The sequence below is a fragment of the Nicotiana tomentosiformis genome, chromosome 1, assembly GCF_000390325.3.
Source record: "Nicotiana tomentosiformis chromosome 1, ASM39032v3, whole genome shotgun sequence".
Classification (NCBI taxonomy): domain Eukaryota; kingdom Viridiplantae; phylum Streptophyta; class Magnoliopsida; order Solanales; family Solanaceae; genus Nicotiana; species Nicotiana tomentosiformis.
In genome coordinates, this window is record NC_090812.1 from 91,890,558 (window position 1) to 91,907,611 (window position 17,054).

The following is a 17,054-nucleotide window of genomic DNA, read 5'->3' on the forward strand; positions in this document are numbered from 1 at the left end:
TGCCCAGTTGACACCCCTCGTTTTAGTTGGGGAAGATATCAATTAACAAGTGAAATGGGGGATTTTGTCGGTAGGAAGTTTAATTCCCCAGCAATGACTTTGTGTAGAAGAAAATTGAGTGACATTTTAGCCAGAATTAATACTGTTGAATATGCGGTATGGGGTCCTGGTCCAGAAGCCCTTCCACCAAAGTTGCAGGTCCGCTTCTCCACTAAGAAATTATGGTCGTATATAGGGCGATATCAGAATTTAAAGTTTAAATATTCGATTTATTATTAAATTCATAACTCATTTTAATTATTGAATTTGCAATTAATATTGTAGTTTCGCTCCTCACAAGAGGCGTCGGGTTGTCTCACAAAGTCAAAAACAAACACTCACAAAAAAAATAAACAAATAATTAAAAAAAAATAACAAAACAAAACAAAAGCAAAGCGTTAGTTTACTAATGCAATGACCACTTTTAAATTCAATAGCATTCTCAGACTCTCGAATGAGAGGCTCTGAAACAGTGAAATATAATTAGGGGTTGGATATTTTCTATCTCCTTTGTTCGGTTACTGTCCATATATACTATTGGTATTTATCTGAACAAACAAAATCAATTGGGATACAGCTAATTAGGTAGGTACAATGCGCAATACTGATATATAGGGCTCTCCTATTTTTTGTCACTAAATTGAAACATGGCTTTGCACCACAACCGTGACCCAACTCCTAAGTGCCAATCCTTATAGATTTGAGAGGGTAGGGACCCCTAAACTGCTTATAATGCTACCACTACGGATGCTTCATTTCATAAAATGTCCCTAGACTTCCATTTCTTCTTTTGTTGCTAATTTTTACCACATAGAATAAATTTAGTGCTACAGTATATAAGCAATGCGTACAATCAGATAAAACTGATTTACAATACTAGACATAAGCTGGTTAATAAAGTGAGAACCTGTAATAACCAATTTAATCGCATAGTGTAGTTTTTTTTTACACTATCAATATATATATATATATATATATATATATATATATATATATATATAGTTCAAATTATTTACAATGTAGTATCCTGAAGGTCAGTTTCGTAAATGCAGCTCAAGATTAGGCCACACCTAACCACAGTATTTTCCTTGTGTCAATATTTATATGCATGTGATCATGCAAACATAAAGATAGTGCTTAGTTTTTCTAGTATTTTGGATAGAATTTTTTATATATTGTTGCACACTAGCAGTTCCAACTAAAGTTAAGCTCACTGGCTGCTATCCAATATGGCATCAGCTGCACTTATTCTGTTGCTTCTCCTTGTCGTGCAATTGCCATATTCGAGAAGCTTGTCTTTACAAAGCAGTAGCCCACTTGAAAATCAAGAAAAAGACAATGTTGGGAAGTTAGAGGAATGGATATCTTTGAATGTGAAGCACTACAACAGAAAGAGAGCAGCAAGTTTGAAATGGATGCAAGAATCAGTCAGAAACAGAAAACAACAAGTTCCAGCTAGTAGCCTGGATCCAAAGCTTAGAAATGCGGAGATGAACAAAATGATAATCAGTGTGAGTCAAGACGGAAGTGGCAACTTTAAGACTATTAAAGAAGCTCTTGCTAGCATTCCTGTTTATAACAAGCGTCGGGTCATATTGGACATCAAACATGGAGTTTATTGGTATGTATTTGCTAATTCCTACTCTATCACTGTCACTGACGGTGTAAAAGATATATATACAATCAGATAATTAATAATTGAACTGCATTTAGATACATACACTAAAATATGGATTAGTAATATGTAACTGTAAATTGTTTTTAACTATTACGTTACTTAAAAATTAAATATTGAAAATAACTTTTGATAATAAGCATGAAGTGGTAACATAAGAAAAAAGTGTAACTCGTTTGTTACTGGTGGTAATTAAAACGATATTGATGGTGTAAAACTCTTTTATACTAGTAGTGTATATAACATAAATCCATCGTAAAAATAAAATAACTTGCTATGACCTATTAACCTATACCATAGTAGTAACTAATATCTTTAACCACTCAGCAAATATCAAATTTAAAACTATATTATGACGACGGTAAGTGAATAATTATAGGGAAAAGATTAACATTCCAAGAAGTTTGCCATTTGTGACATTTCGGGGGGATAGTAGCGATCCGCCGAGGATCACAGGCAATGACACAGCTGCGGCTGCTGGAACCGACGGCAGGCCATTGAAGACATTCCAAAGCGCTACTGTTTCTGTGGATGCTGATTATTTTGTGGCCACTAACGTCATTTTTGAGGTAAATCTCTATATTCTTGTCTATGGGTACTGTTTTTTTAAAGCTGTTGACTAGACCAATACGCATATGAAATTATGAATTAAGATATAATTCCCTGTGCATACAATAGGTTCATGATACTGTTATAAGGTCCATTTGTCACATGGATTTTGTTGGGTTCAATCAGTCCAAAGATATTCATAACATCATGTAATACTGTTCGTTTTTTGTCAAGCTCGCATGATCTTTTCTAAGAGGCCTCACATCATTAAAATTATTCCTATGTCTTTTAGGTAGTTTTTTAATCTTTTCAAATACAAATGTGAGACTTTTATTCGGATCTCCGACATATTTTTTACAAGTTCTTAGGCGAAGGGGAAATTCTACTGCCATACAAAACACTCCAAAGGATAAAACAGAAATTGAAACAGCGTTAGCATATAAATATTGTTTATATTTAAATATATTAGTATCTCAATCAAAGACAAGGGGAAAATGCAGTTTGCAGGTCGTGCATTGACAAAGTTGTCCTCTGTATTTTGAGCATTTGTAATTGGAGCGCAATAAAAGTTAAATGTATCTTATTATTGGAAACGTTGACATAATTATAAAGTCACTATAGGAGATTGGCAATATATGTACTGCATTTGATAAAGAAAATTAAGGTACGTAGGGTTTTGTAGAATACAGCAGCACATGTGGTAGGGTCGGTGGGAGAACAAGCAGTGGCACTGAGAATATCGGGGAACAAGGCAGCATTTTACGACTGCAGTTTCTACGGAAGTCAAGACACCCTTTACGATCACAAGGGACTTCACTATTTCAATAATTGCTTCATCCAAGGCTCTGTTGATTTCATCTTCGGCTATGGCAGATCCCTCTATGAGGTCAGTTCATCTTTTCTCATTTTTCATAACTTATTACCCCACCGTCCTTCTCTATTGACGAAAAATGAGATGCAAATTTACATTTTCTTGCTAGTAATCAGGCCATTCCAAAGAAGTTGAGTAAATAAAACAACGATAAAAATTTACCCCCATCCGATGTTTACACCAGACCTTATAAAATTACCATAAGTTATTTATCCTTGTAACGAATGTGCTCAATTATTTACAGCTTATATGGATGGTTGTTGTATATCATTTCATAATGTATCGTATAGTACCGTATTGTATTGTACTATATCGTTTTGATATATATAATGTTTGGATAGATTGTATTATTTGTCATCGTTTCATGATGTCACGCACCGACAATATGAAGAATAAACTTGCAATATTACAAATAAAAAGTAAGATACGAGGTAGAATTATTATATAAAAAGGTAGGGTAAATGATAAAATATGATTATTTAAGAATAAAGGTCAAGACGAGACAAAAAAATAAGGTAACGATGTGACCACACCAATACGTCGTTCCATAAAGTGGCACTTTTCATTGTTCCATAATAACGGATTTAACGATACGATACAATAAAATTTAAACAGCAATCAAAACAAATATTATATTTTGAAGAATTAAGAGAGAGAGAGAGAGAGAGAGAGAGAGAGAGAGAGAGAGAGAGACGAAGAAGAAGATGACATGCAGAGATAGAGCGAGAAGAGAAGAAGAAGACTCTATTGTGGAACTGTTTTATTGAAGCTCAAAAAAGAAAAAGAAGTACACGTGACTAATATATATACTATCTATGCTTAGCCGTCACCAACTAATTAACCTCTCCACTAACTACTTACTTAACAAACTAACCAACTCATAAATAATACAAAGTACAGCTCTTGCTTTAAGTTTTGTTACTCTCAACACTCCCCCTCAAAATAGGTGGTGCAAACATATTAAGCATCCCTAGCTTGGAACAAAGATATCCGTGTTGAACTCTGCTGAGCCCTTTGGTTAGCAAATCTGTTGGTTGCTCTTTCGTGGAAATGTACTCAGTTCTTATCAGCCCCTTTTGTATTTTTTTCTCTTACAAAGTGGCAGTCAATTTTTATATGCGTGGCTCTCTCATGGAACACTGGATTGGCTGCTATTTGCATTGCTGCTTTGCTGCCAATGTGAACCTCAACTGGAAGTTGCACCTCTATTCCAACTTCTTTGAATAGCCCCAAAATCCATGTTAACTCTGCAGTCGTAGAGGCTAGGCTCCTATATTCTTACTCAGCTGAGCTTCTAGATATGGTGCTTTATTTCTTAGACTTCCAAGATATTAGTGAATCACCAAACTTGACAAGAAAACATGTTACAGATTTGCGAGAATGTGGACAAGCTGCCTAATCAGCATCACAGTAGGTTGTGATCCTCTTGTCAGCTTTACTTGACAGAAGTACTCCTTGTCTAGGCTGGTTTTTTACATACTTGACCACTCTTACAGCAGCTTCAAAATGTGATTTCTTTGGTTGATGCATGAATTGACTTAAGGTTTGCATATTGAATGCAATGTTTGGTCTTGTTATGGTTAAGTAGAGTAGCTTGCGTATAAGCCTCTGATAAGAGCTTGCATCAGACAGTAACCCATCCTCTCCCTGGCTTGGACTAGCCAGGTGATCATCAAACTCTTTTGTAATGAGCCTTGCATATGTTTCAAGTGGTATATCTGTTGGCTTTGCTACTCCCAGTCCTAGCTCAGAGATAAGTTCTATAGTATATTTTCTCTGGTGCATTAAGATTCCTTACTTGTACCTAGCAAATTCAATCCCTAAGAAGTATCTTAACTCTCCTAGGTCCTTCATTTTGAAGGCCTGCTACAAAGAAGAATTGGCTTCTCTAATCAATGCTAGATTGATGTCGGTAATTAGCATATATTCAACATAAACTAAGATGAGTACAACAAGGTCACCTCCTGATCCTTTTATGAACAGAGAATGGTCGTGTTGACTCTGCGTGAAACCAAACTATAACACAACCTCTGAAAGCTTTGCATTCTATTGTCTAGGAGCATGCTTGAGACCATATAAGGATTTGATGAGTCTGCATACCTGTTGCTCCCCCTAACTCGCAAAGCCCTAAGACAGGTCTATGTAGATCTCATCATGAAGATCACCTTGGAGAAAAGCATTTGACACATCCATTTGATGAATGTGCCAGTGTTGTACAGCATCAATAGAAAGAATTATTTTGACTGTAACCATCTTGACAACAGGAGAGAAAGTCTCCTAATAGTCAATGCCTTCTCTCTGGCTATAGCCTTTGGCAACTAGCCTGACTTTGAACTTGTCAATTTCACCATATGCCTTGTACTTTATTTTGTACACCCATTTGCATCCAATGGGTTTCTTGCCAGTCGGTAAGGTCACAATATCCCATTTATGATTATCCTCTAAAGAAGCAATCTTAGACATCATAGCAGCCACTCATCTGGGGTCCTTGACTGTTTCAGCATAAGAGACAGGCTAAACCTCAGAAGAGGCAAAGGCAATGAAAGCCTGATAATGAGGAGACATGTGATCATAGGACATATAGGTTGTTAGGCCATAGGGAGTGTGTTGATTAGCATGAAGAGAAACAAAGTCCTTCGTCCATAATAGTGGATGCTTGTCTCTGGCTGATCTCCTAAGGGCAGGAAAACGGACTATTTGTGAGAGGAGAACTGCTAGAATGGAAAAATATCCTCCCTGAATGTTACATATGTTAACAAAAAAGGAGTTAGTTGACAAGTTAAGAAGAATGTATCCCTTCTGAGAAGAAGAGTAGCCCGTGTGGACAGCAATGATAGCTTTTGGTTGGAGCTTATCAGTCTCATTGACAATCCTGGCCTAACACAGACAACCTAGGACCCTGAGGTGCCCAAGCAAAGGCTTCTTCCTATATAATAACTCATAAAGAGACCTGTGACCTAGCTGTGAAGAGGGCATCTTGTTTATGAGATAAACAGCTGCCAACACACAGTGCCCCCAAAACTTTTAAGGAATGCAACCTTGAAACCTTAGAGCTCTGCACACTTCTAGAATATGCCTATATTTTCTCTCAGCAACTCCATTTTGCTAAGGAGTATAAACACATGTTCTTTCATAGATAATGCCAAAGTTTTTGAACAAAGCATCACAGGCAGAATTAACAAATTCAGATCCATTATCAGTCCTAACACACTTAACTTATTTGTCAAACTGAGTTTTCACATACATCAGGAAATCATTTATGACAACACACACATCTGACTTGAGTTTTAAAAGAAAAATCCAAGTCATTCTAGAGTAGTCATACACTACAATTAAGAAGTATCTATTGCCATTAATAGTTGCACTGTTATAGGGTCCCCATACATCCAAATGTAGCAAGTCAAAGGAAGCTGCACTTTTATTTGTACTACTAGGAAAAGGTAATCTAGTCAGTCGAGTACGTGGACAAACAGAACAATCTTTTACAATAGAAATAGAGCTCTCCTGCTTTATTGAAAATAGTTTGTTTAGAACTAAGGAAGTCACATGATCAAGTCTTTTGTACCATAGTTTGAGATCCATATTTGTAGGTGTTCTCTTAGTGAACATATCCTCATTCTGTGTGGCTACTAGTGATGTTTCTGCAGTATGCTTATTGGCAGTTGATGAGCTCCAAGAGGGTAATATGTAGAGACCTTTATCTTCTCGACCAATCGCCTTCACCCTCCCATTGAAGAGATCCTGAAATATGCAAAAATCGGGATAAAGGGCAACCAAACAATGTAGCTATTTGGTTACCTTTGATACAAATATCAAGTTAAACTTGAATTATGGTATATGAAGCACATTTTTTATAACACTCTTTTCTAAAATAGCACTAGTACCAACATGCTTAACATATGAAACATCATTATTAGGTAAGAATACCTTCTTAGAGTAAGGAGGATCAACTGTATTAAATAAGGTTAACATGCTAAGGTCAGAGACCATATGATCAGTTGCACCTGTGTCAATAATCCACTCTTGAACATTATCAGTAGCTAAGAATGCAGTACTTATACATACAGCAATGGGAGTAGATAAGGAGCAGGATTGCCACAACTCGCATTTTAGAGTTGTGATTTCGGCCAAGAACTAGTGAGAAAAGGTCCTTCTGATGGTCTGACGTAGAACAGTCTACTCGGGCAACTTGGGCTTTTTAATTTTAAGCATATATAAGGGGGGGTATAGGTGATGAAAGCTCCGACCTGCCTCCCCCATACGTGCTGACATCAAGCCGTATAGAACGAGCTACCTTGGAGGCAACCTCAAGTGCCTGCCTAGATGCCTCAAAGGAGTGTGGACGGCGCAACGCCTTCGGGCCTGCGTTGGGCATCAAAGTGGCGCTGGAGGCTCGATGTATGGAACGGCCAGCCCCGCGGGCTGCCGAATGTTGGAACGAGACCTCCGTGCCGATTGGATACTTGATGCACCTGTCATAGGGGCATCATATGTCGACTTGTGAGCATGGCTTGGGTTTAACCATGCAAGCAAGGGTCCGTTGGCCTAAAGGTGCAGGTGTGGGCGACACTGCACTACTTTGAAATGGAAGCGTGCTGCAAGAGGGCTATGTATGGGCATGGCACAAAAGACGCGCATGACAATGGCCAAGGGCTAAAGGTTACCTTACTCGGGCAAGGCACGAGCTAGTTGCGGATGCACTAGGCGAGTGTCAAGCTTGAGGATTGGGCTGTGCACGCGAAAGCGATGCTTAGTCTTGGGCTAAGGACAAGGCATGTCCTAAGCCAATCCCCCAGGGCGCACATGGATTGTGATCCTAAGATGAAGCGCCACGACATGTCTAGGGCCAAGGGCCTAGACATCTTACGGGCGACACAAGTTGGGGTGAGCCTACGGGCGAGTCCCACCAACAGGCACAGGATCGTGCTTGGGAATCCTGGGAAAGGAAGAAGGCTAGCCTGCAGCGAGGGGAAGTACGGGTGCCACACAGGAGAGCAGGTGCCGCTACCCAATGTAAGGATTTGGGCCTGTGACACTTGGTATCAGAGCTGATTAAGGCCATATTATGTCATGGCACAATGTCAAGGCAAAGGGTGGATATGGCGAGCGCATTTTGGATGTCAGTGCAGAGATCACGTCAAAGCAGAGATTGATGTTCAGATGCCACCATAGATCGAGAACCCGATACTGATGGTCGAAAAAAGAAATGGGTGATTCCATTGTCTTTCGTGAGTCTAAGGTGCTACTGAATGAGGTGATATGCCGATGAGTCGGATGGCCAAGAGAAAGCCATGTTTGCCAGGTCGTGCAACCATATTGCAAAGAGTGGGAGCCATGGACTATAAACTTGGGCATGATCATAGCGCAGATCTTGCCAAGGATGCGTGTAACGCATCAAGTTGAGTGTCTTTCCTTCGGGAGAAGACCTTTGGGTTACCTGAGGGCATTGCTAAGGTGAGGAAATGGATTTGAGGGTATAGCGAAGCTTTGGAACTGGGCGGATTTCCAAGTTAGAAGGTGTTATTCTGGAAAGAGGTACGTCGAATGATCGGAGACCGTGAGTGTCCAGGTGCGAGGCACACCGAACCAGGAAGCCGTACTAGCAGGGCCAAGAGGGCACCTGTCTATAGGGCGAGTATTAAAGTACTACCGGGAGCATTGGCTATTTGCTGAGGAAGTGACAACTGGAAAACAAAGAGCTTTGTTCGGAAATGCGGCGATGCTATGACTTTGGGAATGTAGTACTCAACAAAGGTCGTCCCAAGTGCTGGCCGAATGCCAAGTGGGACAACAGAGCTAAGTTGTATCCTCCACATTAAGTGTGGGAGGATCCCGCCTATGCAAGAGGTATATGGGCGAAGTCGTGGGTCTGGAAACGAACACATCTTCAAGATAGTGAAGGCAAGGAAAGCTATGGGAGCGGAATGCTACGAGAGCTATGCCAAGAGGGCATCTTAATGCTACGAGAGCGAAAGGCTACGGGAGCCATGCCAAAGAGGGCATCTTAAGGCTACGGGAGCGAAAGGCTACGGGAGCGACGTCAAAAGAGCACATTGATGTGCTAACCTGTGAAGGAAAGCTTCAGACGGACATGAAGGCCGTGAGGGTCATGGTGTGATTGACTAGTATGGGTCAATCACAAAGCTAGACACCAGAGTGTGCAAGTGCGGAGGCACTTTCCAAGTGAACACCGAATGGAGGTGAAGTGCAGAGGCACGCTTGGAAGATACTTGGGGGAGAAGTGCATGGGGCACGACTCCTTTTGAGAAAGGACTTCGAGGAAGTCCAACCCACAGGACAAAAGGAGCTTGAATGGGCATACCTGAGGGGGCAGACTCCGGGATGTCTTAAGCCATGATGTGTCATCGGGGACGATGACATTATGAGTGTGGGAGGATGTCACAACTCGCATTTTAGAGTTATGATTTCGGCCAAGAACTGGTGAGAAAAGGTCCTTCTGATGGTCTGACGTAGAGCAGTCTACTCGGGCAACTTGGGCTTTTTAATTTTAAGCATATATAAGGGGGTATAGGTGATGAAAGCTCCGACCTGCCTCCCCCATACGTGCTGCCACCAAGCCGTATAGAACGAGCTACCTTGGGGGTAACCTCAAAGGCCTGCCTAGATGTCTCAAAGGAGTGTCAAAGGTATCCACACGAGTTTGGGAACTCGTGTGGACGGCGCAACGCCTTCGGGCCTGCGTTGGGCATCAAAGTGGCGTTGGAGGCTCGATGTGTGGAACGGCCAGCCCCACGGGCTGCCGAATGTTGGAACGAGACCTCTGTGCCGATTGGATAATTGATGCACCTGTCATAGGGGCATCATGTGTCGACTTGTGAGCATGGCTTGGGTTTAACCATGCAAGCAAGTGTCCGTTGGCCTAAAGGTGCAGGTGTGGGAGACACTGCACTACTTCGGAATGGAAGCGTGCTGCAAGTGGGCTATGTATGGGCATGGCACAAAAGACGCGCATGACAATGGACAAGGGCTAAAGGTTTCCTTACTCGGGCAAGGCACGATCTAGTCGTGGATGCACTAGGCGAGTGTCAAGCTTGAGGATTGGGCTGTGCACGCGGAAGCGATGCTCAGTCTTGGGCTAAGGACAAGGCATGTCCTAAGCCAATCCCCCAGGGCGCGCATGGATTGTGATCCTAAGATGAAGCGTCACGACATGTCTAGGGCCAAGGGCCTAGACATCTTACGGGCGGCACAAGTTGGGGCGAGCCTACGAGCGAGTCCCACCAACAGGCACAGGATCGTGCTTGGGAATCCTGGGAAAGGAAGAAGGTTGGCCTGCAGCGACGGGAACTACGGGCGCCGCACAGGCGAGCAGGTGCCACTACCCAATATAAGGATTTGGGCCCGTGACACGTAAGAATACCTTCTTAGAGTAAGGAGGATCAACTGTATTAAATAAGGTTAACATGCTAAGGTCAGAGACCATATGATCAGTTGCACCTGTGTCAATAATCCACTCTTGAACATTATCAGTAGCTAAGAATGCAGTACTTATACATGCAGCAATGGGAGTAGATGAGGAGCAGGATGCCTTATTGAGAAACTGAAGTATTTGATCATACTGATCCCTAGTAAAAGTTAATAGAGCCTATGGAAGTTCCTGATTCATTGATGCAGATGAAGTTGCGGCATTACCTGCAGTATTGCCCTCTGTAGTGTGCATGTGAAATGCTCCTAGAATGCACCATGTAGTTACACACATTTGAGGTGTGGAATTCTTTACAACATTGTTAGTCTCAAAAAATACATTGTAAGCATTACTGGCAGTGGTGGGTGCTCCCCCTTTCTTCTTATACTTATAGTCAGGTGGATAGCCAATGATCTTATAGCAGTTCTCTTTGCTATGTCCCTTAAACTTACAAAACTCACACTGTATGTTATAATGTTTCCTGAATTTCTGACTTCCAGTTGGTTTAGAACTATAAAGTGTTGTAGATTCATAGTGACCAACATGTACATTAGGTAGAAGACCTAGAATACCATATGTGTCTGCTATAACTCTCTGACTTTCATCACTAACTAGCATAGCATAAGCTTGATTTACAGAGGGTATTGGCTTCATCATAAGTATTTGGTTGCGTGCTTGTGAATAGAAATCATTCAAGCCCATGAGAAATTGTTAAAGTTTCTGTTTGTGCAATTGCACAATGAAATCCCTAGACTTAACACAGTCACAACCATGACTAAGCACTAGTACCTCAGCTTCATCCCAAAGATCTTTAAGCTTGGAATAGTAAACAGAGACAAAGGAGGTACCTTGACTGAGAGTAGCAATTACTTTGTGCAAGTTGTAGCATCAAGTGTCATTTACCTTATAAATCGCTCTTGTAGATCCATCTATACTGCATGTGCATTGGTAGCATAAGTGATTCCACTGATTAGGATTGGAGCAACTACATTCATTAACCATGAAAGCACAATTGCATTGCACTTTTCCCACTGGTACCAATATTTTTCACGAAATCATTCCTTTTTCCATCTACCATCCACAATTCCGAGCTTATTCTGATCGAGCAAAGCAATTCTCATATATCGATACCACATCGAGAAATTGTCTGTACCGGTGAGTTGAAAATAGATGAGAGAAATCCCAATGGTATCTGCATGAGCGAGATACAGAGGATAAGTAGCAGTGACTGTAACTCCTTCTTCAAATTTATCATCAGATGAGATTTGAGAATTATGAGTTGTAGTAGCTGTATTTCCTAGCTCCAAATCATCTACCGCCATTGTTAAGCAGATTAGGGCTTCGATGAAGAGAATGCGAAGCAGACGTTAGATCGAATCGATAATGAGCTACAATCCATAGCTCTTTGTTATGATACCATGAAGAATTAAGAGAGAGAGAGAGAGAGAGAGAGAGAGAGAGAGAGAGAGAGAGAGAGACGAAAAAGATGACATGCAGAGATAGAGCGAGAAGAGAAGAAGAAGACTCTGTTGTGCAACTGTTTCATTGAAGCTCAAAAAAGAAAATGAAGTACACGTAACTAATATATACACTATCTATGCTTAGTTGTCACCAACTAATTAACCTATCCACTAACTACTTACTTAACAGACTAACCAACTCATAAATAATACAAAGTACAACTCTTGCTTTAAGTTTTGTTACTCTCAACATATTTAACGCAACAATACGATACAATAGGTAACAACCATCCAAACAAGTTGTTAGGCTCAAAACATAACATGATATGGGTGTGATTCGAATTATACTCTCTTTTTTTATGGGATGTGGAGAGGAACGGGGGTGTAAGAATTACTCATTAAATCATAAGTTAGTACTACCTCTGTTTCAATTTAGATGACACACTTTATTTATTAGTCCGTTCCATAAAGATTGACATATTTCTACAATTGGAAATAATTCAACTTTAAACTCTTCATTTTAGTCATTTTACCCTTAATAAGAATTTTTACAATCATACAAATGTCATGGCCCCACAAAGCTTTTACCCCTTAAGTTTTTAAGACCACAAATTTCAAAAGTCTTCACTTTTTTCTTAAATTTCTTATCGAGTCAAACTAACTCATTTAAATTGAAACGGATGGAGTACTAATTATTAGCAAAGACTGATCTAGAATTTCAAGTCTAACACATGTAAAGTACTACTATGCTCCCCATCTTTTTGTAACGGTGAGTACAAACTTAATACTACTATTAATTTCTTTTTTCTTTGTCTTTTTAATGATATGAATAGAACTGTCACTTGAACTCGGTGGCAAAGAAAGTAGCGTCCCTGACAGCCCAAAAGCGAACAAATTCGTCAATATTAAGTGGATTCTCGTTCAAGAACAGCACCATAACAGGGACAGGTTCGGTTTATTTGGGAAGAGCCTGGGGTGATTATTCCAGAGTAATATTTTCTTACACTTACATGGACAAGATTGTTCTTCCCCTAGGATGGAGCGATTGGGGCAAAACAAGTCGAGACTCGTAAGTCTTTTTTATTTTCTGGTTTTGTTGGTCTTTTAAATATCAAATTTGTTTGCCAAAGTATAAAAAACAATGTGAAAAATGGATGTAGGAGAGTTTACTACGGGGAGTACAGGTGCAGTGGACCTGGAGCCAACATGACAGGAAGAGTGCCGTGGGCGCGAATACTCACCGATGAAGAGGCCACGCCTTTTATTGGCACCTATTATATTGATGGCAATTCTTGGCTCATACATCCCTAGTACTAGTAAATTTAACTTATCCTATATGTATCCACCACAAATTTTAAGTAGTACCTCTATTATGTGCATCACGTATGAACTTTCTGTTATTCCCGGTCAATATTGCTGTATTTGTAAATATTAATTCTGCAAAATATAAGTTAACGTAATGAAACAATAATAATAAATTCGAGCCCACTGAATTCACAGTGTTTCCTTAAGGAATTTAATCCCCTCCTAGTACCCAAGGTAATGGATTATTTTCTCCCAGGATAGAACGAATAACACACTGGTGTAGCGGTACTTCAAACCCCAGTGTTTCGGCGAACACAAAGTTCGGTAGCAAATCACACTTACAGTTGCTTTGTTTGAAGTTAAAAACAATGCAGAACGAAGGAGTATATACTCAGAAAAACGTATGGAAGTTCTGAGAGGAAGGAATGCAATGTATAGCCAATTTGTTGAGCGAATTGTATGTTGAGTTTAGTATCTTTCTTCAACATTTGCTGCTCATATATATAGCAGCCAAGAAGGAGTGCAAGACCAAACGTCCACCCTTCATGGTGGAGCAAGCATTACATGTTTGTGGAGCAAGCACTTCATGGTGGGAAGACCATTATCCGGCTGCCAAATTATCAATACACGGATTGGAAAATATCCGTTTATAAATACGGATAATCTTACGTTAATATTTACTATTAACAAATAAATTTGGTCCAAAAAATTAATCAATCAATCGATCATTTGACCAAATCCAAATCCAAATCCAAATCCGAATCCGAAGCCGAAGCCGAAGCCGAAGCCGAAGCCGAAGCCGAAGCCGTAGCCGTAGCCGAAGCCGAGCCGAGCGAGCGACGACGACGGCGCGAGGCTTGCTTTCTTCTTAACTCTTTAAGAGCTACAAGAAGAGCAATTATATATATACCCACCAAAAATGTCTTCCACTTCCAATATGGGACAATGTCTCATTGTTAAGAGGGGGAAACTTAAAATTTTACTCAAAATTTCATTTTCCCTCCATTTCCCATTCACCCTCATTTTAAGAATATTACATCTTAAAATAAAACCTCAACAATCCCCCACATGAATGGGGAATGGCTATATCACGGAAGTATGCATGAAAAACTGTGTGATTTACAAGCAAGGATTAATTGCATCTGGATAAGTAGGTTTCCCTTTGAACTTTCCGTAGTAAACTTATGTCGGATATACTCGGTCAATCGGTAGATTTGATATCTTTGAACCGTCGATCTTTGGTGTATACCTAGACAACCATAAGTCACACAATCAACCCTTAACCGTCTTTGGTTCTCATTGTTGTGTTCGTTTCAGCCATGAACACCGCCTGGTTTCATAAGTGCGTAGAGAACTGGCCTTACAAAGTTCTCCTTGAAGCGGCTCACACTTCACACTTAAATAGGTGATTCCTAAACGTGTCATCCTGTAGATACACTATTTGATATACCCCGTATCAAATTTAGAAATTATTAAAAAGCCTTAATGCTTTATCCTTGGTACTGAACATTGTCTCATCACGAGAATGGACTAAAATTTTATTTGACAATGTTGAACCGTCATTAATGACTTTGTTTGATCTCTTTGAACCTAGATCTTGGGATCTCCAGTCTTCTAGGTAGAGTTACCGCCACAATGACTTGTTCTCGGCCATAGCCCCATTCCCCTTGATGATTTCTCAACTACCTCTCTAGTTAGGCCTTTTGTAAGTGGATCCGACACATTATCACTTGACTTTACATAGTCAATTGTGATAATTCCTCTAGAGAGTAATTGCCTAACGGTTTTATGTCTTCGTCGTATATGACGAGATTTACCGTTATACATGACGCTCCCAGCCCTTCCAATTACCGCTTGACTATCACAATGTATGCATATTGGTGCCAACGGTTTGGGCCAAAATGGAATGTCTTCCAAGAAATTCCGGAGCCATTCAGCTTCTTCACCGGCTTTATCTAAGGCTATGAATTCAGCCTCCATTGTAGAGCGGGCAATACATGTTTGTTTGGACGACTTCCAAGATACCGCTCCTCCACCAATAGTGAATACATATCCACTCGTGGACTTAGAATCAGTTGAACCGGTGATCCAATTTGCATCACAGTATCCCTCAATCACCGCAGGGAAATTACTGTAGTGCAATTCAAAGTTCTGGGTATGTTCTAAATATCCCAAAACTCGTTTCATTGCCATCCAATGAGATTGGCCTGGATTGCTCGTATATCGACTCAGTTTACTTATAGCACAAGCTATGTCTGGTCATGTACAATTCATGATATACATTAAGCATCCCAATACACGAGCATAATCCAATTGTGATATACTTTGGCCTTTGTTCTTTGCTAATGCAAGATTCACGTCAATTGGAGTCTTTGCAACTTTAAAGCCCAAGTGCTTGAATTTTTTCAAGTACTGTCTTAATATAATGAGATTGTGACAATGCCAGACCTTGAGGAGTCTTATTGATCTTAATTCCCAGAATTAAATCAGCAACTCCCAAGTCTTTCATATCAAACTTGCTATTGAGCATACGCTTAGTAGCATTTATGTTGGCAATGTCATTACTCATTATCAACATATCATCCACATATAGGCAAACAATGACTATGTGATTTGGAACATTTTTAATGTACACACATTTATCACATTCATTTATCTTAAAACCATTTGACAACATTGTTTGGTCAAATTTCGCATGCCATTATTTGGGTGCTTGTTTTAGTCCGTAAAGAGACTTAACAAGTCTACATATCTTCTTTTCTTTACCTGGAACCACAAACCCTTCAGGTTGTTCCATGTAAATTTCTTCCTCCAACTCTCCATTTAAGAAGGCCGTCTTAACATCCATTTGATGAATTTCAAGACCATACACTGCAGCTAATGCTACTAACATCCGTATGGACGTAATTCTTGTAACTGGAGAGTATGTATCAAAGTAGTCTAGACCTTCTCGTTGTCTATACCCTTTGACTACGAGCCTTGCCTTGAATTTATCAATAGTGCCATCATCTTTGATTTTTCTCTTAAAAATCCATTTAGAACCCAAAGGTTTATTTCCAGGAGGAAGATCAACCAATTCTCATGTATGGTTGTTCAATATGGATTCTATTTCACTATTGACTGCCTCTTTCCAAAACAATGATTCCGAAGAAGTCATAGCTTCTTTAAATGTTTGAGGCTCATTCTCCAATAAGAAAGTCACAAAATCTGGTCCAAATGAAGTAGACGTTCTTTGACGTTTACTACGTCTTGGATTCTCCTGATTACATGTACTTTCTTTTGTTTCTTCCCGAGGTCGTTTAGATCCTTCACCAAACGACTCACATTCCTTTTTATACGGATATATATTTTCAAAAAACTCAGCATTATCTGATTCTATAACCGTATTATTATAAATGTCGGGATTTTCTGATTTATGAACCAGAAATCGATATGCTTTACTATTTGTCGCATATCCTATGAAAACACAATCAACGGTTTTCGGTCCTATCTTTACCCTTTTGGGTTTAGGAACTTGCACTTTTGCCAAACACCCCCACACTTTAAAATAATTCAAGTTGGGCTTCCTTCCTTTCCATTGTTCATAAGGAATGGATTGTGTTTTGCTATGGGGCACTCGATTTAATATTCGATTAGCCGTAAGAATGGCTTCCCCCCACAAGTTCTGTGGCAAACCAGAACTTATCAACAACGCATTCATCATCTCCTTTAATGTGCGATTCTTTCTTT

General features: G+C 40.0%; 1 protein-coding gene across 1 annotated transcript; it reads left to right on the top strand.

Annotated features, from left to right (window-relative positions):
- Positions 1-1,177: 1,177 nt before the first annotated feature.
- On the top strand, positions 1,178-13,531 carry LOC104095238 (probable pectinesterase 53). Its single transcript, XM_070187654.1, has 5 exons — positions 1,178-1,660; positions 2,094-2,283; positions 2,946-3,149; positions 12,854-13,089; positions 13,181-13,531. The coding sequence occupies exons 1-5, from the start codon at positions 1,269-1,271 to the stop codon at positions 13,329-13,331; spliced, it is 1,173 nt and encodes a 390-aa protein (XP_070043755.1). The 5' UTR covers positions 1,178-1,268; the 3' UTR covers positions 13,332-13,531.
- The last annotated feature ends 3,523 nt before the right edge of the window (positions 13,532-17,054 follow it).

Excerpts from the sequence above, each read along its gene's own strand:
- LOC104095238 (XM_070187654.1), top strand. The coding sequence starts at position 1,269 with ATGGCATCAGCTGCACTTATTCTGTTGCTTCTCCTTGTCGTGCAATTG. Across the intron at positions 2,284-2,945 it reads CCACTAACGTCATTTTTGAG|AATACAGCAGCACATGTGGT; the intron begins GTAAATCTCTAT and ends AGGGTTTTGTAG. Across the intron at positions 13,090-13,180 it reads GGCAAAACAAGTCGAGACTC|GAGAGTTTACTACGGGGAGT; the intron begins GTAAGTCTTTTT and ends AAATGGATGTAG.